Here is a 26,441-nt window from a genome sequence, read left to right on the forward strand (position 1 = left end):
ACGAAACCACACCCCGCGGCTCTATGGATAGCTGTCAGGTACAGGGGAGGCCTGACCTGTACGGGCTCGGCCTTCGAGTCGCATTCTATATCCAATGGTTCGGCGCAATCATTGTAGAATACCTCGAGGTCGCCGACCTGCCCGACATCAGGCTCATTGGCCTCCTGTTTTCCGCGGCCGCCTTCTTCGGGCTGATTGTCAAAGTCACCGTGACCACCCTACAGCCAGCTGATGTCTATATCGTCTTCCTCCTAGCGATGGGCATCTACTTCTTCCTGGTTCCATTGTATATATGGAAAGCGTTGACGTGCTTCAACCCATACTGGAACCCCTTCCGATGGGCCAAGGAGGATCCAAGCCCGGCCTTCAAGGGTCTCAGCTTCACGTTGCTCCTGGCGTTGACAGCGCTGGGCATCTGGTTCTGGTGCTCGTTCGTTCCGGAGAATCCATGCTCCTCGTCTCAGTGCGGCTTCTTCTTCAGTTGCGTCAAGCTTGGTAACAAGGCATTCGTCGCCTTCAACGCGATTCTCTGCTTTGCCATCCTGTTGGTTTGTGTCGTCGTCTTGCTGCTCAAGATGGGTTGGAAGATACCGTTCTGGCGGCAGAGGCGCAAGAAGCGTAGGATCAGGTGAGTCAACTCCCAGCCACATTATGATAATGTCAGTCAATCCTAATGCCGATTCTGCAGAGCGGTGCACGTCATGTTAGTCAAGGAGATCAAGACTTTGAGCAATATTGCCGTTGCGGCCACTCTCACCGCTGCCGTTGAGCTGACCATCTCGTGGAATCACATCCAAGATGTAAACAACATTTCCGACGTCGTTCAAATGCTTCCTCTCTTCATCAGCGCTGGATTTCTGGTGCGCATACTGTTCCTGCACTTTGCGGGGGCGAACGAAAGCTCGGATTCCTCCGAAGAAGACAGTGATGGCGAGTCGAGTAGTGACATGACGGAGTCACAGGGTGGGTTGCCGCCGCCACCTCCTGTTCATCCACGTTAGGAGTGGCATGTGTTGTACCTGAGCTTTTACAATATGAGTATTTGATATTGCGGCGACCAATGAACTTGTGAACTCTCCTCATTCCCATGCATTAGAGAGCCAGATACATGCAGGAGAAATGGCCGTACCAGCATGAAAGTAGCCGGCGAGGATGAGGCAAAAAAGACCATCTGTGCGCATTGCAATTGCTACCAGACCCACGAGACGTCAATGTCTGCGGAAGTTCGATGTTGAGTTTTGATTATATATGACTAGACTATTCAGGCCTTCAAGCTGAGCGTTGTTCCAACCAAGAAGACATCCACGGATAATACCAATGGAAAGTCCTGGCTCTCATAACGGTGCCTTCAACATTACATTGCATCCTCAACGTTACATGAGATTTTCCCCTCAGCTTGACATCCATTTTGGTATTTGAGTGAATTTTGACATTTCATCCGCGGTCTCCTTCCACAATAGCTTCTGTAGCCGCATGCCATCATCAGAATTGGCGTAGCCTTCTGGCCTGAGAAACGACGTCAGTATCATTGCCTCCATAACCAAGATCCAGTACTTACTCCCAGATGTCTTTATCACCCAGCTGTTTCCCGTGCGTCTCAGCACCCACCACCACGGCAGCATGAAGCCCGATCCAGCCAGACTGCTCCGGAGACCTGGCCCGTACGGCCTTCACCGCATTCATTGCCAACCTAAAAGGCAGTGGCAGCACGTCGCTCATTGCCGTCTTCACCATCCCGGGGCAAAACGCATTGACGATGACCTTCTCAGGCCCCAAATGTTGCCGCAGCTCTCGGAGGAACAGAACCACCAGGAGCTTGCTGTCCGCGTACCGAGACAGACCGTAAAAGTTCGCCTCAGCGTCCAAGTGCTCCAACACTGACTTTTCGGGGGCGAGAGGCGCCTTTGTCGCCAAGCTGGTGTTTCCTATGGCTCGGCTTCCGGTCCAAGTGACTCTCCCGGGAGACCTCGTCCTCTCAGCCGTGGATTCTAACAAAGGGAGAAGCTCGAGCATCAGGAGCACGTTGGAGAGGTAGTTCACCTGGACCGTCGCCTCGTGATTCGTCGCAGCAACATGACGCTTGAGTCCCGGAACTCCAGCGTTCAGCATCAGAATATGGAGGTCTTTGTGCTCACTGCAGAATGCTTTTGCAAAAGACTGGACGCTGCTGTAATCTTCGGCATCCATCTTCATGACCTTGACGATGGCGTCTGGGTTGGCCGACTTGATAGCTGCATCGTCCAGAAGTTCTCGTTTTACCAACTCGCCTTTCGAGGTGTTGCGGACCGCAAGTACAACCATCGAGGCTCTCAGGAGAACGAGCTGCTTTGCCAGGGCAAGGCCGATTCCAGACGTTGCGCCTGTGACGATGGCGGTTTGGCCGTCAAGATACAAGTCATTCGGCAACGGCGTCACTGGAGGCTGAAAGAGTCGCATGATGGCTATGTCGAAACGAGGCTCAAAGAACTGACCTTAGTATTCTTGCTTTCCATCGTAACAGCCGCAAGCATTGCGTCTTTTATTTATAAAGCCATGAGGACCGTAGATTATCTTCTTTCTGGAAAGGACACTTCAAATCCGACGGCTTTCATGTCCGCCTGTTGCGATGCCATCGTCAAAGTCCGCTGAGTTCTTGTCGTCTTTCCCAAGACGGCGAGGCAGAGGCGTCTTTGACAATGTGGTGTTGGCGGAGTTATCCATGGCCTCGCCCCGACACGGTTAACCATTTGAAGGATCGGGAGCTGCTCCGACGCTGCTTACAGAGCAGGCAGATAAGATCGGGGCGTTGTACCGCGGCCGTGGTCGGTCCTGCGCAGGCTGGCGGAGACGGTGGCAGGGGATCCGACCAGAAGTCTCCGAGGACCATCCGAAGCCCGCCGGGTCGGCATTTGGGCCGGCTCACTCGCACACATTTCCAGTGATCAAAGAATGTGATTGGAATAAGTGACTCACGAGTCCCAAATCGACGTTCGCATTTCCATGCCTGTTCTTGTCCTCGTGGTGTTCAACTGACCAAGAAATTGCGATACGGAGTCAAAGCATGAACGTGGTCAGGCTATACCCTTGGAGAGGGAGTGCTCCCAGCATCAATCGCACTCGCCCCGCATCATCAGTCTCACGATGCATTAGGCCTAGCCAGCGAACGCGCCGCTATCGGTGCACTCTGTTGGTCGGGCATCGCCGAGTCTCAGGCTCAGTTCCCCATGCAATGTCAAGTTTTTGGAAATTCTCATGTTCCTTTCTTCGGATTTTCATCTGTCTTGTCGGTCGCTGATAAGCTGGCCACTAACTAAAATGGTATTTCAACACTGACGTACAACCCTGCCCCTTGGAAGCCTCTGAGATGAGATTTTGTAAAGAGTAGCTTCGTGGCAGCGTGGGCTTGAATATCGTGATGGCCGTAGCGGCCGCGATGAAGGAGCCTTCGTCCATCCAAGCCGTGTGAATCCGTATTTCCCTCCCAAACTCCAGTAATTTTGTTGAAAAAATGTTTTGAAACGACGAAATCTTGTTTAGGCGAGAATCGCCCAATCACCAGGCCTCACCACACCCACTGCACCACCTGGCATCATTCTCCGTGTCCGAACTCCATGAAACGTGTAACGGGTTAAGAAAAGAGAAAAATTATTCATGCGGATGCGGAAGCGGAAGCGGCGGCGGGGGCCTCGGTCTTGGCCTCGGTGCCTGCGAGGTTGGTGGGCTTCGCGTTGGGGTTCTTGGTGTAGTAGTCAGAAATGGCGGCCTTGATGGCGTCCTCGGCAAGCATGCTGCAGTGAAGCTATTATTTTGTTAGCACTGGACAATGCGACAGCTTTGCGTCGTCTGGGCAGCCATACCTTGACGGGGGGGAGCTTGAGCTCCTGGGCGATCTCAGTGTTCTTCACTCGGCCGGCCTGCTCCAAACTACATTGATGGTTAGCAAGGAGATGAGTAATGTAAAGAAATGTGTCGACTCACGTCATGCCACGGACGAGCTCGGTCAGGTAGCTGGAGGATGCGATAGCGGAACCGCAGCCGAAGGTCTTGAACTTGACATCGGAGATGGTGTTGGTCTTGGGGTCGACGCGGATGTTGAGCCTGCGACAAACTTGTTAGCATGTAGGCCTGACAGAGATGAAGGATATATATCGCATGGCGGTCGGTCGATGTGCGCGTGCATTCGGGAGGAAGCCGAAGCAAAATGAAGCAGCTTGCGACCGGAGGGCATGCCGAGCCCCGCAGTGCGTGCCGACAGCGACTTGATGATATTGGGGATGTTCTTCGCGGGAGGCGTCTTACTTCATAACGTCACCGCAGGCGGGAGCGCCGACGAGGCCCTGGCCGACGTCCTTGTCGCCCTTGGGCATGGAACCGACATTGCGGGGGCGGGAGTAGCTGTTTCGCAGACATCAGTACTCTTCGTCTTCCAAACGTGATATCCGGGGTCACATACTGGTCCAACACCTTCTCGTGGTATGCCCTCGTCGCGCCGACGGCAACAGCAGGTGCAAGCTGGCGGGCGGGAGCGGCGGAGGGGCGGACAGAGGTGGTGAGGATCGCGCGGGAGGCGACACGGAGGGACCTGGAGAACATCGTGAAGGGTATTTTCGTCGTCGGGGTCTTTTTCGGTTGGCTGTGTGTGGATAGGTATCGAGCTTAGGAAATCGTCGCAGGTTCGTTTGAAGTCGCAAGAATCGATTGAGGGTATCAAATGTGATTGTCGATGGTGTTGGCGACAAGAGGAGGGCGAAATAAGAAATTTGTTGAGGCAGATGGGCACTCGGCAGCTGAGGGTTTAGCGGAGGGCAGAAAGAGGAGGCGAAGATTCGGGTCAAAAGAATAAAATGGAGAGAGCTGGCGCTGGCGCTGGCACTGGCAGTGGGAGTGGCACCGTTGCAGTTCACTTCACTGGAGCGGGCGCTGGGACGGGCTCCAGAATCTGGCACTCACACACTGCGGATGCGGGGCTTGTGACGGAGAACGATGGCGATCTCGGTGGTAGCAGGTGCCAGCCGCCAATCAGAGCTTTCAATGACCATGCATTAAGTCATGGAGAGCTCACTAGGCTCGGCGCCTCGGAGAAGACAAAAACTCGACCGCCTCCACTTGATTCGTCAGACGTCGTCTCATTGGCTGTGATAAGGCACGTTTCCTCGGCTCAGCGACGGGGAGAGTACGTACCGCACGGCACCGGAGCGTATCCCCGTCCTCTGACAGCCCGTGCCAGGCCTCCCCTCTGTCTCTACCAGCTGGCTGGGCGGGATTCGCAGCTGCGGTGGAGCATCCGACGGGGCGGCAACAATTTGTCATTGTCCTCGTCAACGAAAGAGATTGGATCTGATTAGATACGTCCTGCACCTCCGTCGTCGCTGGTCTTACGTACTCCAGATTCAATCACCGGCCGGTCGGCGGTAGGCAGGGTCCCGTGTCCGCTTTTTTGTTCTTCTTTTTTTCTGTCCTCTGTTCTTAAGTCCGGGGAAAGTCGTTTCGATGCATAATCTCCACTAAAAAGTCGGTGTTGCATCAAAGACAGCATCTTGACTCATCTACGCGCAATTAAGCAGCTCTCATGCAAGTAGACAACTCAATGCGATTAAGCACTGCAAAGGCCCCACTTCACTACGTAATCGTTCAGCTCCAGGCAGCCTGTCCTTACCTAAGCTCGAGCTCTCCCGCAGCAGCAGTCCAGTGCTGCCTTGTGGTGCCGTAACCGGGTCCCCGCCGCGGGGCAGCACCAGCACCAGCACCAGCACCAACCAATACAGCCCACCAAGACTGAGCTGGGTGCACCACCACAACGGCCACTACCTTACCTTGCCACTATTTTCCTGCAAGAGCTTGAGCTTATCGGTTGTTTGCTCTGACTTGCTTTGCTCAGGAACCTGCCTTGCGCCTTCTCAACTCAGCTTCCTTCCTTTCAAGGTTGCGCTTTGACGCCTCTGCTGCACCTGCCTGTTTGCCTTTTCTACAAGACAGCCAGGGCGCATTCAAAAGTCAACACAACTCCAACCCTCACCCTCCACAGCAACATTCCGAAGCTCACTGACCGCGATCTCTGAACGAGAAAAGGCAACACCAGCTTCCACCATGGCGTGCCCTCATCTGGAGACCATAGCCCCAAGTTTGTGTTCCCCGAGGCTTACAGACATCTCCCCTGCCCATGCGAAGCTTCACCCAGCTGACATCTTGCAGCTCTGCAGCCGCCGACGCCCATCCAATCTGTCTACCGAGAGGACTGCACCCAGTGCTTCGACTCCCGTGTAAGCGCTTCTCTAAGCCTCCCTAGACCTTCATTTGCTGACTTGTTGTGTCCAGGACGATCCCGCCGGCGTTGATGTCTGCCTCCAGTGCTTCAACGGCGGATGTGCTGGTGATCGCAGCCACGCCCAGCTTCACCGACGGCTATGGGAGCACCCTCTCGTGCTGAATATTCGCCGCACCCGCAAAGTCGTCGTCCGAGATGAGCCTCCGCTCAAGATGTCGAAGCTGGCTATCGCCGCCGAGACCGAAGAAGACCGATTCGACACCACAACCATCGTCAAGTGCCTCGAGTGCAACCAAGAGCTCGACAAGACAAGTGACAAGCTTGCAAATGTCGTCGATGGAATTATGAAGGCCAACACCTTTTCCCGCAAGGAGGAGGTCAAGGCTTGGGAGCAGGAGCTGACCAGCTGCGAGCACATCTTGCTTATGCAGCAGTCGGAGCCCCGAACCATTCAATCCGGCGATCTTGGACACTGCTCGGCCTGCGACTTGCACGAGAATCTTTGGCTCTGCCTGGAGTGCGGAAACCTGGGCTGCGGCCGCAAGCAAATGGGCGGTGTCGATGGTAACTCCCACGCCCTCGCACACTCCACCGAGTCTGGACATGGTGTCGCTGTCAAGCTGGGATCCATTACCCCCGAGGGAACTGCAGACGTCTACTGTTACAAGTGCGATGAGGAGAGAATTGACGGAGACCTTGGCCAGCATCTGGGCCACTGGGGAATCATCTTGGCCGATCGACAAAAGACGGAGAAGAGCTTGACGGAGATGCAGATTGAGCAGAACTTGCGCTGGGACTTCAGCATGACTACTGAGGACGGAAAGGAGTTGAAGCCTCTCTTTGGCGCCGGCTTGACTGGCCTCAAGAACCTCGGTAACAGCTGCTACCTTGCCAGCATCGTCCAGTGTCTTTTTGATACCCCCGCCTTCAAGAACCGCTACTTCTTGCCTGCCCGCGACCTTCCCGTTGTCCATGACCCTGCGGAGGATCTGGAGACCCAGCTTCGCAAGATGGCAGACGGCCTGATTTCAGGCCGCTACTCGAGGCCCGATTCCGATGCTGTCCCATCTGATCAGTCCCCCGACCTCCCGACACAGAAGGGCCTGGCACCCGCCATGTTGAAGCACTTGATCGGCAGAGGTCATGCCGAGTTCTCGACTATGCGCCAACAGGATGCCTTTGAGCTGTTGCAGCACATTTTCAAGCTTATCACTCGTTCCCCGCATCCTCCCGACCTTGGAGACCCGACCCAACCTTTCCGCTTCGTTCTTGAGCAGAGGTTGCAATGCCTTGGATGCAAGAAGGTCAGATACTCGACTAATGAGCAAGACAACATCTTCATCGACGTCCCATTGGAGAAGCTCCCCGCCGAGGAGGGTGCCGAGGCGAAGCCCGATGCGTACAAGCCGGTCACGCTCAGAGAGTGCCTGGATAATTTCACCGCCGAAGAGGTTGTGGAGTTGACGTGTTCTGCATGTGGAAGCAAGGACGGTTACACCAAGCGATCTCTGTTCAAGACGCTGCCTGAGAACCTTGTCGTCAATGCTAGGAAGATGGCTGTCATCAACTGGGTTCCGGTCAAGATCGACGTCCCTGTCATCGTTCCCGACGAGCCGTTCCTCCTCGACGACTACCTCTCCAAGGGTCTCCAGCCATCGGAAGAGACTCTTCCGGATGATGTCGAGGAAAGTGCCCCTGCGTTCGTAGCCAACCCTGAGGCCTCCAGCCAGCTTGAAGCCATGGGCTTCGGCCGCAACAGATGCGATCGCGCCCTCCACGCCACTGGCAACTCCGACGCTAACGCCGCCATGGAGTGGCTCTTTGCGCACATGGAAGACCCGGACATTGATGAGCCTCTGGTTCTTAGCGGTGGTGCAGGCGCCAAGGGTGATGCGGCGGATCCCGAAAAGATTGAGATGCTCGGGGCCATGGGCTTCTCCGTGCCACAGGCGAAGAAGGCGCTGCGGGAGACCAGCGGTGATGTTGAGCGAGCTGTCGAGTGGCTCTTCAGCCACCCTGACGATCAAGGAGTCTTTGACGACGAAGAGACGCCTGCGGCAGCATCCGACTCTGCTGCACCCAAGCCGGAGGCGGGAAGTGGTGCCACCCCTGCCAAGTACCAGCTCCAGTCCATCTCCTGCCACAAGGGCACAAGCATCCATGCTGGGTAGGTCTTTCTCTTTCAGAGTTGTGGTCGTGAAAACAAGCTAACAATCAAACTAGTCACTATGTAGCCTTCATCCGCAAGGAGGTAGACGGCCACCCCGCTTGGGTCCTCTTCAACGACGAGAAAGTTGTTGAGGCGGCAGAGATTGAGGAGATGAGAAAGTTTGCCTACGTGTACTTCTTCAAGCGAGTCTAGGAACTCTCTTCAATGCCAGTAAGGTTGTTGAAGCGGCGGAGATTGAGGAGTCGAGGAAGTTTACCCACGTGTACTTCTTCAATGGCGTTTGGGTTGCGGCATAACGACGAAAACGGACAAAGGCGGTTGTCCTGGGCATACGAATGGCATGTCGAAGTTGCGTGTATCAATGATCAAGGGAAGAAGCATGGTTGGTTGCATGGCGGGAGATGGAGGGAAGCAGTCATGTGCGGTGTGGAAAAGGAGAATACACATACAAGACAGACTCCGGTATAGGGGCACAAGAAGGCAGATAAATTATAGTTTCTTCATTACTGGTGACGGCCAAAGATAGTGCTCATCACAGATTCAGACTCGGGGTGTTCCGAATATGTTCAGTGACCTCCAACGCCAAGACGCCTTTAACATGTTGATGCCTCCACCAGCCCAGAATTTCGGGGGGATGTGGCATCAGATTCCGCACTCCATCATCGTACATTCATCTCTGTGGCTCCATCGTAATAGTACACGGCAACGACGTAAGGGGTGGGGGAAAGAGAGAGAAGCCGGCTCACTCGGCCAGACGGTAGCTGACGAGGGTATCGACGCGGTGGTTGCTGGTGCTGAAGCCACGCAGCTGGACGCGTTCGCCATTCTCAATCTCCTTTGCGTCGCTGTCGCCCCACTCGACGGGCACCTCGCTGTCGGCGTCGGCGTAGACGAGCACGTTGAAGGTGCAGTCGCCGGCGAGCTGGGGGAGGAAGGTGACGGAGGCGGTGATCTGGCGGAAGATGGCGGCGATCTCGTCCTGGATCTCCTTTTCCGTCTTCTCGGGCGCGGCCTCGGCCGCCGCCGACCCGCCGCCGCCGGGTGCGACGTTCTCCTGGTCTGCTGCTTTCGAGCTCGACTTGGACTTTGACTTTGACTTGCCAAAGATTTGCACGTCAAACTGCCAGCGCTCGACGTGCTCGCCCGTGTCCTTGTCGGTGATGACGATGACGAGCTTGGAGATCTTTCCGCGAAGCATCCAGCGGTCCAGCTGGCCCATGATCTTCTTGATGTACGCCCTGACCTGGTCGTCCGACGATACTGCAGTTGTGTGTTAGAGCAAGCTGTGACGCTTTCGATCGTTCGACGGGATGGGAGGGTGTCTCGAACCTAGCATGTTGAGGCCATATTTCTTGACGCTGAACGAAGCGCAAGAAGGTCAGCAACTAACAACGAAACCAATACACAAGATCCAGGATGCGCCGGGAGGGGTTTTGGCTTACGCAGAGAAGTCTTCCGCAGGATAGACACCTCGTTGGAAACTGGGAGCGGGGTTAGATCATGCTGAGCGTAGTCGGGAACTCCAGAGGGAGGTTGGCAGTTCGTACAGAATGGTGTGTATCGAATATTGAAACTACTCAGCAGAAGCCTGATCAGTACAATGTTTTGCGCATGATGCAATCAAGGGGACGTGGCCCAAGGGGATGCGACGAGGGGTTACTCACGAACTCGGCGACGAGCTTCGCGCTGCCCTTGAGGGCGAGCTTGTGCACCTTAGACTTGTCGACCTTGTCGTCGGAACCCATTGTAAATGATGTCGGTCGGCGAACGAGTGAGTGGGCGGGGCGGCAGCGGTTGCACGTGGAGTGTCGATTCCTGAACGAACGGTCGTTGAGGTGAGACTTGCGGCGGTGATGGGTTTGTTTACTTTTGGACGGGATCGAATTTTGGGCTGGTTGCGGGGTGATTGGGCCTGTCTTGGCCTGGCGGTGACAGCTGACAGTGAGTACAGGGGTCCAGTTGAGCAGGCAGGGCATTCGTCCTCGGTTCAGGTTAGCGCTCGGCACTGCTAAGGTACGCAGTACAGAGCCCCGCTGTTCCGGGCCGGCATTGCAACCTCCAGGTATCTTTCGCCGTACACTGCATCGCCCGGGCTTACCTATTGAGTTGCAACTTGCCAGAAGCTGCCGACGGGCAACTTACACAGTTTGCTTTGCCAGTCCGGGGGCCCCGCTTCGGGCTTGCTGCTCCAACTGCGAAACTTTCCGCAATGGCGGTCGAACAAGGATTTGACTGTATAGTAAATATGGCTTTGTTTTGACGTCGGGAGATGAAGTCGCGAATCTGCTTCAACCAGTCTCCAGAACCCAACGGAAGTTGGACATTTGGCAGCAACAGATATGTTATCTAAAAGCTCATCATGACCTGGTTGGACTTGGTGGCGGACAGGGATCGAACTAAATACTTTACTCGCTGGGAGCTGTTCAAGCAACCATACGACGCAACTAGAGGTTGGCAAAAAGTAACTAAGAGCATTCTGACAACCTTCAGTACCGTGCATCCAACAAGTCACAACGCATCACATGAACAAGATAATAGCTTGCAGTAATAAACAGGGGGTATTTGTATTATCTATGAAACTTGAAAGACTTTTGTTTTGCTTTAAGCAAGAGCAGCGCAGGTGAAGGGGCTGCTGATGGCGCCGGTCTTGAACTTGTGCGCCTGTAGAGCGGGTTAGCGTGTGGACTATGACCAAGAGCGATGAGCGGTCAAAACTTACAATCTCAACAATACTGGCGTATGTGCCGCAGACGAGAACAATCATGCCAATGACGAAGCACAGACCGTTCAAGGCGGTCTTCCACAGGTTGTGGGTGGCGAAAGGAGAGCCCTCACGGATGAGCATGAACCACATCATGGCAGGGAAGTAGAAGGTGAAGCCAGAGATGAAGAGGGAAGAGCTGATGGACAGGAGCTCGGAGAAGAAGGGGATGGCCTCGGCGATGATGAAGGCAAGGACGGTGATGACGGTAATCAGAGTAAGCCAGGTGATCCAGCCCATCTTGGTGTTGATGAAGCGGATGATGGAGTCCTTGTACATGCGACCGTGGATGTAGCGACCGACGACCGTGGTGTTGATGGATCCCGAAATGAAGATGACGGGCAGACCAACGCCGAAGGCGACCTTGGAGATGGTGTGGCCAGCGGACAGGAGAGCGGGGGACTGAACCTCCTGGCCGACAAAGGCGTAGATGAGGGCACCAGTGAGGGTGTAGATGAAGATCTCAATGAGACCAAGGGCCCAGATGGACTTCTTGTAGTCAGAGGGAGTGTGCATCTCGTCCATGAAGGAGAACTGGCAAATGGCAAAGCTGTAGGCGAACACGATGTTGGTGATGGCAATGAAGGCCTCGGCAAAGGTGAGACCGTCCTGGGGCCACGCGGACCAGGGAGCGGTGGTGATGGAGTCCTTGTTGATGCCGGTGGCAATCATGGTGATACCAATGGCCAAGATGATGGAGACGAAGTCGATGTATCCCAGGATGGCAACCTCGGCGAAGGAGGGAGGGATGGCGAGGATCAGCAGAATGATGGCGGAGACGACGGCGAAGACGATGGAGCAAGCGCCGTTGTTGGTGATGTTGCCAAAAGCAATGGCGCCGGTGAGGGTGTGGGAGCTAACCAGGAAAGTCAACTGCAGAGCGAACATGGCACCAACGAGTTCGTAGCCGAAGCGGCCCATCATGAGCTGGCCGGCGTCGGCGTAGTGCGAAACGTGGGGGAACTTGAGCTTGACCTGACCGACGACGTCACTGGTGTAGATGGCGATGAGACCGAGACTGATGCAGAGGATGACGCCAGGAACCATGCCGAGGGTAGCGAAGGCGGCGGGGAGACTGAGACTGCCGAGGGCGATGGCCTCGACGATGAGGACGACGGTGAGACGCTTCCAGCCGAGGCGGTGGAAGTGGGCGCTGCCCTGGGCAGCCTTCTGCTTCTCCAGGTCCTGGCGGTTGAGGTCGGTGACCTCGCCGACGACCTCTCCGGGGAAGACGGCATCGCGGGAGAACTGGGGGGCGATAGCGGCGCCGTCCGCCTTGGTGTCCTTGCCCTCAGCCCCGCGGGACTGGTTGTTGATCTGGTCGTGATCCATTGCTGTTGGTGTTGGTGATGTTGGTATTTTTGACCGTTGTGCAAAGGATGGCTGGATGGATGGATATGCTCCGTGGGGCCTAGTAGGGCGCACGAGTTTTCACACACGAGATGGCTGGTGTCGTTGGTGTGGAGAGAAACGGACCGACTTGGTGGTGGCGAGTAGACTGGACAGACCTACACAGGCGCGTGCTCTGGACTCTGGCGAGAGAAGAGAGGAGAGACCGGGTTGAGCTGGTCGCGAACGGCAGTTGAAGAGTCTGGAAGGACCGAAGAGTGAGAGAGAGACTGTCGAGTGCCTGGTTGGACTGAAGAAGGAGAGAGAGCAAAAACAACTCCAAAAAGATGGGAAGGTGGGAGGAGGATATATGGTGGCAAGAGGCGGAGCATGAGCCAGAGCCAGAGCACCGACCCCGGAGTCAGGCCGAGGAGGAGATGGGACAAGAGAGGAGAGGAGAGGAGAGGAGAGGAGGGCTCGATGGAAGCCTCGCCCTTCCCTCCGCCGTCTCGACTGCTCTGAGAGGACAACTCCAACAAGTTGGAGGAGACTCTTCCCCTTCCACTTCCATGCAATCAATGAACATGGACTTGTTGAACAAGGGTCCTTATCTCTGGCCCCCGCGATCTTGGAGCGGTGACACCGGCAACGGACGAATGTGAGTGGGCGCGATGGCAATTGCTAGGCAAGGGATGGGTTCATGGAGGTTCGTCAGCCCGGGTCATGATTGATATCACAGCAAGCTCGTCCCATCCCATCATCCCCGTCGCCTCTATGATTCCGTGCGTCTTGGTTTTGCGGGGGAATAGACCGTTGCAGACTTTCCCCGCGAAATCGACCAGCGTCCCTGAAATTCCAGACGCACTGTTGAAGGCGTCCCGAGTTTCCCTGGAGAAGCAACGGCCAGAACTACGATGCTGGTGCTCTTTGCGCTGGCCATTTGTCAAAGAAACCAGGTCTGCTCGCGAGGGCCTGCGAGGCACTGCGGGACTGAGGCAATTCGAAAAGTTTTGACATCGTAATAGAGTGGATTTTGTGACCTCTGCTTTACCTAATGGACCCAGCAGAAGAGCCGCAGAGTGGCCTCACCTTGCCCCTTGAGTCAGTCCATACCCACGACCAGCCCCGAAATACGACCGGTGGCGCTGGGAAGAGCTGGCATAACTGGGATTGCGGATGGGTGTATCGTCAGGCATGCGTGTTATTGCCCGTCCAGACGGGAGAAACTCTGCGCTCGCTCAGTCCGCCTGCTTCGAAACCCAGACTAAGGTGTGAGTGACGCACACTTTGCAGAGCCACAAGCCATCAGACGTTGGGCCAAGAGTGTGAGGCTCAATCTCTTCAGACGGGAAGCAAAGCCAAGTTGGCGATTGCCGAGCAAGGGGGGGGAGCGGCATGGTGGCATGAGCCGCTGCTAGCCCTGGCGAGAGAAGTCCTTTCAAGGCTGCCCGTCACGCCCGTCTGTCCGTTTTTGCAGTGTTCCTGAATGCGCTATGCCGCTCGTGGGAGCAATGCCGCATACCCGCAGCCGGCTGCAAAGGAAAACGTAATAGCGCGGGTGATGGTCCCGTAGAATCCCGACATGCTCGAGTCGTCATCCTGGCCGGTGCCCACTCACACCGTCGCACAGAGTCGTGCATTAGGAAGGCTTCTAGAAGATCGACTCGAGGGCGGAAAAGGCTTGTCGACGCCTCCGACGTCGTTCCCTGCAACGTGAGTGGCCGACTGCCGTGACGACGCGGGTTGCCCCTGCACAAATCTCACTTCTCTGCGCTGTTGGCGACGCGAGAATGAGATCTCTCACGCGACGGGGACTTTGGGAACACCCATGTCGACCGACGACCAGAGCCATGAACTCAGGGCGGAACTGGCGCAGACCCTTTTTTTCTTTTCTCTTGGTATTTGTTTTTTCTCATCTCATCTGCCTTTGGGACAATGTGAGTGGCCAGCCGTGTGCTGGCGTGAATAAACTGACATCTTCCCATTACCAACCGCAGAGATAATGGTTTCGGGCCTCGTTGGCTCGTTGGGGCCTTCATTAACGAGAGAAATATTCGCCGAATTGACCGACATGCGACGACGCGGTGGCAAGCAACACGGTAAAGCCGGTTTCAAGATGAAAATGATTCGAGTCTTGATTCCTTGAACCAACTGTCAGCAGTGATCACTGATAAGGCTTGTTTCCACAAATGAGTTTCAATTAAGAACACCAGTCAAAGATAGCTCGACGGGCGCGCAACGGGCAAACCGACATTTGATGGCCTGCGTCTCTAGCGGACCCGAAGGTTTGCGCGTGCATTGCAGACACTCGGCCGACGTGCCGCGAAACCGAGCATGCTTGTGCTTGTCCTTCACCTTGCACAAACAGTGTGCGAATGGCTCGGACGCGGTTTGCGCCGGGCTTTTCTTCGCTCCTCTGCAACTCAGCAGGGGGCTCGCAAAAGAGAAACAAGGGGCCAGGCAGGCAAGCAGGGGAAAGGGGGGGGGGCTGGTCCATGGACATGGGCATGGGGGCTTGTTGAGAGAGGAGCAGAGGAATGGATGGATGAGAGGGGTTGGGACGAAGCCATTGGCAATTCCAATTGTGTGATGGAATCCGGGGTAAAATATGCGGGGATGGGGCCAGTTGGATGCAAAAAGGGCAATTTTGAGCGCCCAAGTGCTCTCAATTTCTCCATATTGTCAGCAATCCAACGCACTCGTCCCCGTTGCCTGCGGCGACTGAGTCGTGCCACCCTCACCCTCCCGCCGACAGGACGAACGCATCAACCGCCGATATTGCTGCAATACGGGTCATACCGGTCGTTTCTTCGCCGACATGCGGGACGGCGTGTCTTGACATGGTCCTCGAGGCCAACACCCTCCGATCCCACGACAGCTTCAACCAATCTCGTTGTCGTTATTTGACCGCCGAACGGGTACGGGTACTCCGTTACTGCGTGTGACTCCCCCAGATTTCCTCCAGGACCGGCAGACATCGCTCGTCCCGCCAAAGAAATCCCGCGAGCATCTGCTGTAAGGTTTCGCGGTTACATCGCTCTGGGGGCAACACGTCGCCGGCTCTGTCCAGAACCTTGTGCAATCTCGAAGCGAACCACTGGCGGTCCTCTGTTGTTCCGGACCCGACGATACCGACGAAGAGGATCCAGAGCAGGGCGGCGTCGTGGGAGACCCAGATGAGTGCGATGGAGTCTGCGTCGTCCAGCGCGGCCCGCATGCGCGCTACCAAGAGCCGGATCATGTGCCCGGTTGTCGGGATCTCTCGCAGGACGACGTACAGAAAAACGTGAGCCGCCGCGACCAAGACGAGGAACCGCTTCTGGACAGGTGTCGCTATTCGACGCTCCACGTACAGGAAGTGCAGGATCGAGCTGTCTGCGGTGTTCATGACGATTCTGATGTCGTCTGCTGACACGGCCCCCGCCTGCGAGCAGATTGCTTGCCTCAGACTCACGAAAATCTTACGTGGTTCATTGCTCTCGTCGGGATTGTGGCCTCCGAGCCTGTCCAGGTGACGCAAGGAAGGTGTCATTGCGCGATTCACGACTGATGATGGCAGAGAGACCTGGTCGAGGGTATGGAACATGGGAAATTTCGGAATCCTCCCCAGACCGGATGCCACTTGGATGTCAATCCTGACGATGGTTTGGTGAGTAAGAGTCAAATTGATGAGGAGGAGTCTGGGGAAAGGGTGGAGAGCCCTACCAGTTGATGCAACGGCAGAGGATGTAGTCGTGTTTGATCGTGTCTGGCCCGCCTCGGGCCTCCATCATGGAATGAAGTCCGGTCAGGTGTACCTCTGCTGCTGCAAAATGGCCTTGGAATGCCTGAAAGTGTGTGTCAGAGTTTTGAAGTGCGTTGGAGACATATCCCAAGGACCAAGGTAGGTACACTGACTTCGACGCTTCCCAGCATGGCCACGCCGGCAAGTACGGACAGGTCGTCGCTTGCGCTCTTGGCAGACTCTCGAGACTCCAGCCGAGTCCTGATGATGCGCATGGCCTCGCCTTTCTGTTGGTACCCTTCGCGTTGGAGCTTCGGATCAAGCGAGGGCATCGTCGCCGTCAAGAACTCGGCTGCCAGAGCGAGCGTGACGCGCATGATGAGAGCACTCTGCATGGCGTAGGGAAACCATGGCCTCTGCTGGTCAGTCGTGGTCGAATTGAGGTTGAACCTTGTGATGACTGTGGGGTCAGCGTCTAGCATCCGTAGATGGTTTGGACGTTCAAACCTAACGCGGAGGTTCGACTTACAGTATCTGACCAGAGAATCCACCGAGGAATTGCTCGGGATGGGCAGCGTGTTGAAGGGGTCTGCGTTATCGCTACCCAGCCGCTGGACCCAAGGAGGCAAAGAAGCCTGCGTCACGGATTCAAGTGAATTCTGCAACGACTGACGAGGAGTCGTCCGTGACGCATTGGTGGAATGAGGTGTTGTAGTTTGTCTTGGCTTGCCCCTGGAGCTTTGCCCTGCGGAGGTAGGTTTCGCAGGAGTCGCAGGCAGTCTGAAGCGGCCCTTCAACTGCGCTTTGCGCTTGATGGTGTCCTGAGATATCAGTGCCGTATTGGTATACAGCTCAGAGGCACCCTTCTGGATGGCCGTCCTGATAGCATGGCTTCGGACGGATTTGTTTGCCGGCTGGAATTCTCCCTCGTCGGCGCCGAAGTTGACAAACTTGTACTCGGGCGGCGGGGTCATGGCAGGCCCCTCCTCATGGGCCGATGCGGCTGGAATGCGGAGTGGCGGAGGGTAGCACGGCACAGCACAGAAGAGCTTGCATCAAGGGCCGTGCTTTCCTCCGTGATTTCCTCCGGCGCAGACCCGGGCCTTGATCGGGGCGGAGGCGGAGGCGGAAGCGGAAGCGGAAGCGGTGCGGGGTCAAAGTCGGAGACGGGCCCGGGGCAGGAACGCTTGTGAATGCGTGCTTTGCCTTGTTACAGGGAGGAGACTGGCGCCGGGTATGTGCAGTACGTATCCTGTAACGTGTCTGTCAAAATTCGTGAGAATGATCCTGGAGTTAGTAATCAAATACGAATGTGGTCCGAGTTCAGAGAGCAGACGGCGCGAAGGATGGATGCTTGGCGGGTGAGATGCAAATGCATTGCATGGCTGAACACCAGGAATGCAAATGCAGTCTGCGCAGGTGGTTTTCAGTACGTACTTATCAGCCAAGAAACACTGGCCAATGACATTTGGACGCTTGTATCAAAAGCGGAAAGCGTCTGGCTTTGATTGGCCTGCCGCAAATGACTCGGGCACCATTCGTCCGTCCGGGGGCATTTCTTTCATTAGGTCTGCTGGTCTCGCTTCGTCCGCTTCGGCCTCCGACCGGACGAAATATCCGTAAGCAGATGAACAATATCACGATAGCAATGAGACAGGAGCTGACGCCGTGGCAGGCGCGGTGATGCAATTCTCTGTGCGAAGGGCTCTTTTCATGGCTAGCTTCAGCCAATTCGCCTGGCTGCACAACTTTGACCAACTTTCACCAGATCACTGGCCACAAACCGTCAGACACAGCACTCAATTGATGCTGCAACCCTTTGCCGTGTTAGTGAACCCACCATCGTATTAACACCATGGACGAGCGCCCCTCCAAGAAGAGAAAGGTCCGCAAGGGAACACGCAGCTGCTGGCAGTGTGAGTTCGTCCGTCCGAAAAACAACCCCGCCGTCCCGAGACCCGAACATCGGTTCAGACCCCAGAATCTGGGTTTCGGACTTGGCGGGTGTGAACATGGCATGGCCCGCTGACATGCCATCCAGGCAGGAAGAGAAAGATCAGGTGCGAGTTTGCCTCTGACGAAGAGCAAACCTGCGCCGGCTGCAAGACAAGGGGGACCACCTGCGTCAGCCAGGAATTCATCGACGATGAGCCGTCTGGTCCTCCCGAGCGCGGCTTGGCCCAACGTCTCGGCCGCCTTGAGGAGTTGATGGTCAAGCTGGCCGACAAGATAGGCCCAGAAATGTCCTCCGAAAAGGTCATCACGCCGGCCACCTCGCACACGTCTCCTCGTACTTCAGAGTCTCTCTACACCCCGGACAGCCGCGTCCAGACGACCCAGAGTGCTTCTGTCGCGCCTCAGCTTCAACAACCAACCCCTTCTAAGCCGACATCAGAATCATCTCAGCCCACGCAAAAACATGAGAAGATATGCAAGGAACTATACTCCATGTTTCCGTCAGTCCAGGACGCCAGGACAATAATCGAATCGAGCAGGGGTCCGATATTCGTCCTGATCTTGTTCTACTCCAACCAAGACATAGCCGACAACAAGTCGCCGTCGCTAGCATCGCTCTCAACCATGCCCGACATCGCCAAACACCCAGCCATATTAGCCAAGCGCCTTCTTCAGTTGACCATCTGTCTCCAGCAGTTACCGCCATGCTTTGACGCCTCTCGGCTCTCCCTCAAGAATTCCATCCAGGACACCATGGCCGAATGGAGTGCAGTCGCAAGCCAAGTTACCTCCAACGACGACCTCGTCGGCTCCGTAGAGGGTCTTGAGTGTCTCATTTTGCAGGGCTTCTACCTCATCAACTCGGGCAACCTGCGCAAAGCTTGGCTGGCGATGAGACGAGCCCTGAGCCTCGCACAATTAATCGGCATCGAGCGGAACGGCGGTCGGCCGCTCAAGTCTTGTGACCCCACCACCAACCCGGCAATGATACCCTCGTCACACCAACTTTGGTACCGAATCAACTTCTGTGATCGCTACTTGTCTCTGCTGCTTGGGCTGCCTGCCGGCACCCAAGACAACAGCTTCATGTGTGAAACTTACACAGGTAACGACACACCCATGGAGAAGCTGGAGAAACGTTACACGGCCATATGCCTCCGCATCATTGACAGGAACCATGCGTCCACCAGCGAGGGATACGCCATGACGCAGTCCATCGACTGCGAGCTTGAACATGCGGCGAAGACCATGGGCGCAGGGTGGTGGGAGATGCCCCCAATGTCGACCTTCGCCGATCCGGAGACGCAGATGACAGTCATGTCCCACCTGATGCTGCAGATTCACCACCACAGCCTGCTCATTCTGCTGCATCTACCTTACATGCTCCGCAATCCGACGAACAACCGCTTCGACTACAGTAAGCAAGTATGCTTAGAGTCGAGCCGGGCGGTGCTCAAGCGCTGTGTCGTTTTCCGCACGGCGAACGATGCCGCCTTCTCCTGTCGCCACATCGATTATTCCTCTCTCATGGCGGCAATGACACTGTTGCTAGGTCATTTGAGCCGCCCACCAGGAGTCAGGGGCGATGAATGGGCTCTGCAACGCGATGAAGACAGGGCGCTGGCCCAGACCGTCATGGAGAAGATGGAAGAGCTGGCCGACTTGAATGACGACAAGCTCTCGGGGGAGAGCGCCGGAATCATCAAGCAGCTGCTGCCCATTATCGATTGCTGTAGGAACTGCCTAACCACGGAGACGGGCGAGGAGTGGAATCTCAAGCTGAGCATTCCCTATCTTGGAACAATCAACATCAAAAACTCGTCGGACCAAAACGCCCAGTCTCATTTGGTGGATCTAAGCCACTCCCAGCTTCCAACGCCCTCGAACACCACTACGGTTTCGCCGCCTTCATTCCCGCCAAACCAAGAAACCCCGTCCATGGCGTCTGTGGATGCTCTTCTCAGCCAGGAATTCAACACCACTCACGGGGACATATACACCGGATTCAACGCCGACTGCCTGGGATGGCAATGTCCGGGTATAACGGCCGAGGTGGGCGATTGGGCGTTCCAAGGCGTCGATACGACATACTGGTCCCTCTTGAACCCTGGCATGTCTCCTAGTGGATTTACGCAATAGTATCGCGTGGTATTGGGCTTATGGGAAAACGATACGGCGGGCAGGGAGTCTTGAACATTTCTTTAGTATGACATGCTAGTAATGGGCTATGGCACGAGGCGTTAAACATGGATCGAATATACCCAACTCAATCTTTTTGAAGCTTCCGGTGTCATATGCTTACGTCCATGGACACATAATTACCCTCCACCATCTCAATAGTAGACATCTACTGGCCCAGTTGGACCCGGGTAGGCTTGGAGAATAGAGTCACGTAATGCCCGGGCCTTTATCCTAAGAAAATCATGCGTCCTTTGAGTTGATATGACCCCTTTCTGGTTCCGGATGATGTTTGTTCGTGCCAAGCAATATTTTCGCGGTACCGGCAGTGATGTGTGTCGATCCCGTGCCGCTTCGAATCGGAGGCACAAGCTCCGAACCTTCGTCTCATGTATGGATGTCGCCAAAACAGAGGCATCCCGTTCGCAATCGTGTGACGAATGTCATATTTCTTGCGACAAGCTTAATTTAAAGTAGATTGGCAACATGGGTGTGCGTCTCTTCCGGCGAATCGGCTATTACTCCTTGCATGCGCGACTTCTGCCGGGAGATCCTATCGACTACGGTCCTTGTTCGCATCCAAACGACTGCAGCCAATCCACTTTCATGAAACATGTCATGCCCCCTTTTTCCATTAACAACGGTCAATCTTCGGGTCTAGACAGCCGGTCCGACTTCCCTTGGCGATAGAAACATCGGCCATGGCTTTTATGACTAGCCGATTGGCCTTCGTTGTGGTTCAAAATACATGCAGGACACTCATATGCAGGCTTGATGGGTCCTTTGAAGAAGGGAACACAACGTCGCCTCTCTTGCTTGTAATCTCAGATCCCGTGCCGCTGGATACTACTCCGCGGGGGCGATTTATATTGCAGCCCGAAAAGTACACCAACCAGCTCGCCTCATGCATACCAGGAAGTCTAGGACGCCATGGGTGATTTGCTGGATACAGAGCCCATCATAAAGTAAGGGGCGACACTGTTCCCGTTTACCCAGGTAGTTCACAAGTCAAAGCCCCTCAAACTCGTGAGGAACTCCTCCGGGGTAGCATCGTGGAGGCAGGGGCTCCGGGCCGTCTCCGTGCAAAACATCCGCGGATGACCGTGATGAATGTCATAGTCCAGCTCTGTGGTGGCTCTGAGGATAATAAATGAAGCTGGGCATTCGCAACGCCCGAGCTGTTGGTTGCTCAACCACCGCCGCCACTGACCTTCAGCTCGCCATCTCACAATTTGCAAGTCATCCCATCATGAAGGTCTTTGCCATCGCAGCCGCCTTGTCGGTGGCCGTCTCCGAGGTGTCTGGCCACTACATCTTCCAGCAGCTGGGCGTGGGCTCTTCCAAATTTGGCGTTTTCGAGCACATTCGCAAGAACACCAACTACAACTCCCCGGTGACTGGTACGTGGTTTCGAGGAAAGGCGATTTGCAAAGGGCATCAGCCCGACTGACGAAAACACTCCCAGACCTTTCCTCCACGGACTTGAGATGCAATGTAGGCGGCGCCAGCGGTGCGCAGACGACCGTCACCTCGGTCAAGCCTGGCGACTCGTTCTCCTTCACCCTTGACACAGCCGTCTACCACCAGGGCCCGATCTCTCTGTGAGTTTCGAATAGATCAACCGGAAGACCCCGCACTCATTTGTTTGAAAGATTCCTCTCCAAGGCGCCGTCTCACGTTCAGGACTACGACGGGTCTGGAAAATGGGCCAAGTTCAAGGACTTTGGCCCGACCTTCTCCAACGGCCAGGCCACATGGCCGATGTACCGTAAGAAATGTCCGCAATTTCTATCAGGAATTTGATACTGACCCCTGCAGAAACATACGAGGCCAAGATCCCGACCTGTCTTCCCAACGGCGAGTACCTGCTGCGCATCCAGTCGCTGGCCATCCACAACCCCTGGCCCGCCGGCATCCCTCAGTTCTACATTTCTTGTGCCCAGATCAATGTCACCGGCAGCAGCGCGAGCGCCTTCTCGCCTACACTGAGCATCCCCGGTGCTTTCAAGGAGACTGACCCAGGATACACCGCAAACAGTACGTGTGCTCTATTCGAATGTTGCGCGTACTATGCTAACAAAATCTCGCAGTCTACAATGGCTTCACTTCTTATGAAGTCCCCGGAGGCAGCGTGGTAAGTACTGGTGAAACAGTCTCGATTCTTGTTTTGATGCTAATCATTCGCAGTGGAACTGCTAAGTTGCGAGATTGGGGTTTATGTTGCACATGGTTGATCTTCCTTTCTCTCGGTGCGTGATTAGGCTTTTGAGTTGGAGGTTGGAACATCCAAAACATGCAAATTCAAGTGGTTGCAAAGCTGAAAAGAAATGTGGAAGAGTACACCAACGTAAGATTCGGCGACTAAGCCATCTGTAGCCCATGCAATTCACAATAATGCACAGTCACTTGGCATGAACTGCGAAGCATTTTCTCTCTGAGTTGTCCATGGCTCGACCCAGACGTGACCTGTGAGGGCGAGGCAACTCGGACAAACCAATATCGTCGGAGAATCTTCATCAAGAACTAGGATTTGGTTGAATATATTACCACGGCCGCAATATAAACATCTTGGCAGCTTCGGACGTTTTGTCGCCAGATGTCTAGACTTACCCAGAGGCATACACCAGATCGATGTTAGTGCCCTCAGGTGCCAACAAAAGGAGCACAACATCCCCGTGACACGGAAGAAATGACCGGCTATATTCAACACAGTTGCATCGCCATGGTCTCGGCAATCTAGACTCGACACCCTCCTGAACTAATGAGGCAAGTGCCGGGATCTCAATCCGTCTATAGGCCCCTCCGGATCAGGGGAACTCTCCCCACCAGCCCAGACTTGGGAAGACTTCTACATACTGCCAAACAGCAAACTCACGGCCATTAAAGCAAGCTATCGCGCGCTTGTTGCATACTCTTCAGAAAGAACTTTGATCCAGCCACGAAATCGTAAAGCCGCTACCCATCTAGTTCAACATGAAATCACTCACTCCAATCCTCGGCGCTCTTGCCACATTATGTAGCCTCACCTCGGCTCACTGTCAGTGAAACCAGTCTCCTCTCTTGTCAGCGCAACATATACTGATATGCTCTCCTAGACCGCTTCACAAGCTTGGTGGTGGGAGGCACCAACACCGGCGAGTACGTCAACGTCCGGAGAAACACAAACCACAACAGCCCTATCACCGATGTCTCGAGCAAGGATATTGTGTGCAATGCCGGCGGTCTCTCCTCTGGACCAGCCACCAAGATCGCTACTGTCGCGGCGGGATCCACCGTAAGTGACCGGCCCGAACACGGAGATTTAGGACTTTGAGCTGTCGTTGACAAGAAAACAGGTTGGCTTCGCCATGGACCAGTCCATTTACCACGACGGTCCCGTGATTGTGTGGCTGTCACCCGCAGGCTCCAGCAACGTCACGACGTACGACGGCAGCGGACCCTGGGCCAAGATCTGGGAGCTCGGCGCGGAGACGGGCAACGGACAGATCAAGTTTCCCGCCTCCAACCAGGCAGCCTTCAACTTTCAAATTCCATCATGCACGCGTACGTATTGTCCTCCTGTAGATTGCCTGTTGCAAGAAACGGAACTGACTTGGCGATATCAGCCCCTGGAGAGTATCTCCTCCGCATCGAACAGATTGGCCTGCACTCAGCCAGCGCCAAGGGCGGGGCCCAGTTCTACATCTCATGTGCCCAGATCAAAGTGACCGGCTCTGGAAGTGGTCAATTTTCTCCGACGGTCAGGTTTCCGTAAGTGTCCAGTGTGGATGGCTTGGAGTTCTGGTATCTGACAGGTGACAGGGGCGTGTACACTGGCAACGAGCCTGGAATCTTGATCAACATTTACTATCCCGTGGTGAGTCAGACCGAGAAATACTGCGAGCTCGGAACACTGACAAGGTTTTCCAGCCAACTAGCTACACTATCCCAGGAGGTCCGGTAGCCAAGTGTTAAAGTGCGTGTTGGTCGTGCAAGTAAGGTAGCGCTATGAGGCTTGCCCACGTTCTCATCTCGACAAGGTATTATCAGGTCACATAGTAGAGAAACCAAATGAATGGTCACAGATTTTGATTGTCTACACAGAGTCTGCATGCTTCGTGTTCATACATCTCGTGTCAGTGGCATTGCTGCCAGATGTCAGCCCTGACTCTACGCCCGGCTGGTATCACTTGTAGAGGTGAAGTAGAAAGAAAAGACCATACTCCACGGCTAAAAGTAACAACGCTCTTCCGTCCAACGCCGCAAACCCCAAAAGAAGACACCATCGTCCACAGGGGGCTCACCCAGACAAAGGGAATGACCGGATCCCGAAGAAAAACCATAAATCATAAAATCCTGATCATCTCAAGACGGTTACCGCATAGGCCCATCACTATCTGCGAAGCTGCGCCGATCCCGCACCCACTCACGGATAGGGGCTCCACAGTTGTTCGGGAGTGCCGGGATACTCCATATATGACTCGGTGGCTGGGCTCGAAGTCGCGATGGGGTTGGTGGTTCGGTAGGCGTTAAGCGCGGCCATGTCGAGAATCAGGTTGTTGGCGCCGTTCATGTTGTTCCAGTTTGTTGACGACTGCTCAGTCACCTGGCCAGCGCGGAGGCGGCAGCACTCATTGGCCAGCAGCCTGTAGGCGCAGCAAAGGGCGTCGTTCTTCTGGTGCATATCGTCGATCTGCTGCTGGAGCTCCTCCAAGCGTTGCTCCTTGCGCTTACGGTACGCGCGCTGGTTAGCCCGGTTTTGTGCGCGTCGTTTCTGGAGGTACAGTGTAAGTTGAATGTCTCACAATGACTGGACGATGTCAGGTTCGCTTACTGAAAGCACGGTCTCGCTGCAGTTCTTGTATCTGTTGGCGCGTCTGCTCTTCTGAGAGGCCTTGTCGAGGGAGCTTTCCGACGTTGATGAGTGGCTGCAGTCATCGTGGGAGTCGCCGGCCTTGTTGGTGTCGATGCTTGATGTGGGACTCGGCGGGCAAGACCATAGTGATGTCGGGGTGCAGTAGCCGTTCTCGTTCGTACCCTGCGGTTCAAACGTGAGCTTTATGAGTTTTCAACGAGCGGGTGACTGATGAACGAGGACTTACGATACGAGCTGCGAACTGAGAGGCAATGAGGTCATAGGCAGTGTTATTCGGGCCCATGGGCGGGAAGCCGGTGGCCATGGTATAGGGAGGAATCTCGGGCGATGTACTGTTCATTGCAGCGGTTGTATGATGAGCTTGCTGCTTTAATGGACAGTATGAGGTGAGTCAGGCAAGGATCAACAAGAGTCACGAAGACGATGACAGATTACAAGTCAAGAGTAGAGAGGAAACAACGATGAAGATGGATCCGTGGGATGGATAAGAAGGGGGCGTGGAGGTGGAGGGCATTAGCGGGAATTGAGAGGCGAGGGTGGGTGGACGGGAGGATTATATATCTGGTGGGACTGGAGAGAGCATCATGAAGTAGAGCAGAGCAAGATATCCGAGGGTAAGAAAGATGCGACGATGGAGCCCAGGGCAGGAGGCTATGAACGGAGCCAATGGGGGAGGGTGTTAATGTCAACGAGGCTCCCCATCTCATCTCAGGGCCGTTGCATCTTTGGGATTCGGTATTCGGTGCCGCGCCGGTCTACGGTATGGAACAGTGGGGCCTCCCCAGTGGGTGGACCGTCCGAGTGTGGGTGCGGCTGGGCCGTGTTGTGTTGTGTTGTGTTGTGTTCAGACTGAGTGTACATGTTGTGTGGATGGGCGTGGTTGGGTGTGTGCGTGTATGCAGGTATGTGAGTGTATTATCCATCTGATCCCGGGACGCCGGAGATCATCGCGTGGTCTGCAGAGGGTCGAGGCCGGCGATGGGCGGAGACGCCCCGGGAATACCTGGAAAGCGGGTCCCAGGCCCCGGTACGTATCCGCCCTCGCTTCTTCTGTCGGTGCCGCGACTCTGTTATTCTCGCGAACCTACCTAATTACTCGACAGACTGCCGCAACCTTTTCGTTGCTGCTGCGGCTTCTAGACTGTGTGCGGCTTAGCTTCAGAACAAGCCTGGCGCACCTTATTTTTCATTCTGTGGTGCGTATTTTCTGCAGCATGGCAGGGG

At 55.2% G+C, this 26,441-nt stretch overlaps 11 protein-coding genes across 11 annotated transcripts; 5 read left to right on the top strand and 6 right to left on the bottom strand.

The window, feature by feature from the left end:
* Nucleotides 1-23: 23 nt before the first annotated feature.
* On the top strand, nt 24-1,001 carry CGCS363_v012830 (uncharacterized protein; the record flags this gene model as incomplete). Its single annotated transcript, XM_036644679.1, has 2 exons — nt 24-628; nt 689-1,001. The coding sequence occupies 2 exons, from the start codon at nt 24-26 to the stop codon at nt 999-1,001; spliced, it is 918 nt and encodes a 305-aa protein (XP_036489977.1).
* Nucleotides 1,002-1,391: 390 nt separating this feature from the next.
* Nucleotides 1,392-2,436, bottom strand: yanD-0 (Short chain dehydrogenase yanD; the record flags this gene model as incomplete). Its single annotated transcript, XM_036644680.1, has 2 exons — nt 1,392-1,506; nt 1,559-2,436. 2 exons carry the CDS (start codon nt 2,434-2,436, stop codon nt 1,392-1,394), a joined length of 993 nt encoding a protein of 330 aa, XP_036489978.1.
* A 1,192-nt stretch (nt 2,437-3,628) lies between these two features.
* Nucleotides 3,629-4,572, bottom strand: CGCS363_v012832 (Iron sulfur cluster assembly protein 1; the record flags this gene model as incomplete). The annotated part of the gene is made up of 5 exons (XM_036644681.1): nt 3,629-3,778; nt 3,837-3,903; nt 3,958-4,077; nt 4,279-4,374; nt 4,433-4,572. The coding sequence occupies 5 exons, from the start codon at nt 4,570-4,572 to the stop codon at nt 3,629-3,631; spliced, it is 573 nt and encodes a 190-aa protein (XP_036489979.1).
* A 1,494-nt stretch (nt 4,573-6,066) lies between these two features.
* Nucleotides 6,067-8,606, top strand: ubp14 (Ubiquitin carboxyl-terminal hydrolase 14; the record flags this gene model as incomplete). Its single annotated transcript, XM_036644682.1, has 4 exons — nt 6,067-6,100; nt 6,172-6,239; nt 6,295-8,411; nt 8,468-8,606. The coding sequence occupies 4 exons, from the start codon at nt 6,067-6,069 to the stop codon at nt 8,604-8,606; spliced, it is 2,358 nt and encodes a 785-aa protein (XP_036489980.1).
* A 550-nt stretch (nt 8,607-9,156) lies between these two features.
* Nucleotides 9,157-10,159, bottom strand: mad2 (Mitotic spindle checkpoint component mad2; the record flags this gene model as incomplete). Its single annotated transcript, XM_036644683.1, has 5 exons — nt 9,157-9,674; nt 9,744-9,772; nt 9,857-9,895; nt 9,962-9,987; nt 10,079-10,159. 5 exons carry the CDS (start codon nt 10,157-10,159, stop codon nt 9,157-9,159), a joined length of 693 nt encoding a protein of 230 aa, XP_036489161.1.
* An 856-nt stretch (nt 10,160-11,015) lies between these two features.
* mtr-2 (N amino acid transport system protein) lies at nt 11,016-12,507 on the bottom strand (the record flags this gene model as incomplete). The annotated part of the gene is made up of 2 exons (XM_036644684.1): nt 11,016-11,075; nt 11,134-12,507. 2 exons carry the CDS (start codon nt 12,505-12,507, stop codon nt 11,016-11,018), a joined length of 1,434 nt encoding a protein of 477 aa, XP_036489190.1.
* Nucleotides 12,508-15,436: 2,929 nt separating this feature from the next.
* On the bottom strand, nt 15,437-17,202 carry CGCS363_v012836 (uncharacterized protein; the record flags this gene model as incomplete). The annotated part of the gene is made up of 4 exons (XM_036644685.1): nt 15,437-16,139; nt 16,210-16,331; nt 16,402-16,688; nt 16,758-17,202. The coding sequence occupies 4 exons, from the start codon at nt 17,200-17,202 to the stop codon at nt 15,437-15,439; spliced, it is 1,557 nt and encodes a 518-aa protein (XP_036489976.1).
* Nucleotides 17,203-18,083: 881 nt separating this feature from the next.
* sdnS (Transcription factor sdnS) lies at nt 18,084-20,323 on the top strand (the record flags this gene model as incomplete). The annotated part of the gene is made up of 2 exons (XM_036644686.1): nt 18,084-18,144; nt 18,270-20,323. 2 exons carry the CDS (start codon nt 18,084-18,086, stop codon nt 20,321-20,323), a joined length of 2,115 nt encoding a protein of 704 aa, XP_036489258.1.
* Nucleotides 20,324-21,611: 1,288 nt separating this feature from the next.
* On the top strand, nt 21,612-22,561 carry eglD-2 (putative endo-beta-1,4-glucanase D; the record flags this gene model as incomplete). Its single annotated transcript, XM_036644687.1, has 6 exons — nt 21,612-21,762; nt 21,828-21,963; nt 22,015-22,130; nt 22,181-22,399; nt 22,453-22,496; nt 22,550-22,561. 6 exons carry the CDS (start codon nt 21,612-21,614, stop codon nt 22,559-22,561), a joined length of 678 nt encoding a protein of 225 aa, XP_036489256.1.
* A 774-nt stretch (nt 22,562-23,335) lies between these two features.
* Nucleotides 23,336-24,316, top strand: eglD-3 (putative endo-beta-1,4-glucanase D; the record flags this gene model as incomplete). Its single annotated transcript, XM_036644688.1, has 6 exons — nt 23,336-23,399; nt 23,458-23,636; nt 23,698-23,905; nt 23,968-24,112; nt 24,164-24,218; nt 24,272-24,316. The coding sequence occupies 6 exons, from the start codon at nt 23,336-23,338 to the stop codon at nt 24,314-24,316; spliced, it is 696 nt and encodes a 231-aa protein (XP_036489733.1).
* A 451-nt stretch (nt 24,317-24,767) lies between these two features.
* Nucleotides 24,768-25,557, bottom strand: napA-0 (AP-1-like transcription factor napA; the record flags this gene model as incomplete). The annotated part of the gene is made up of 3 exons (XM_036644689.1): nt 24,768-25,115; nt 25,176-25,379; nt 25,444-25,557. 3 exons carry the CDS (start codon nt 25,555-25,557, stop codon nt 24,768-24,770), a joined length of 666 nt encoding a protein of 221 aa, XP_036489539.1.
* Nucleotides 25,558-26,441: the final 884 nt, after the last annotated feature.

This window comes from Colletotrichum siamense, assembly GCF_013390195.1.
Source record: "Colletotrichum siamense strain Cg363 chromosome Unknown KSG_Cg363_contig09, whole genome shotgun sequence".
NCBI classification, from domain to species: domain Eukaryota; kingdom Fungi; phylum Ascomycota; class Sordariomycetes; order Glomerellales; family Glomerellaceae; genus Colletotrichum; species Colletotrichum siamense.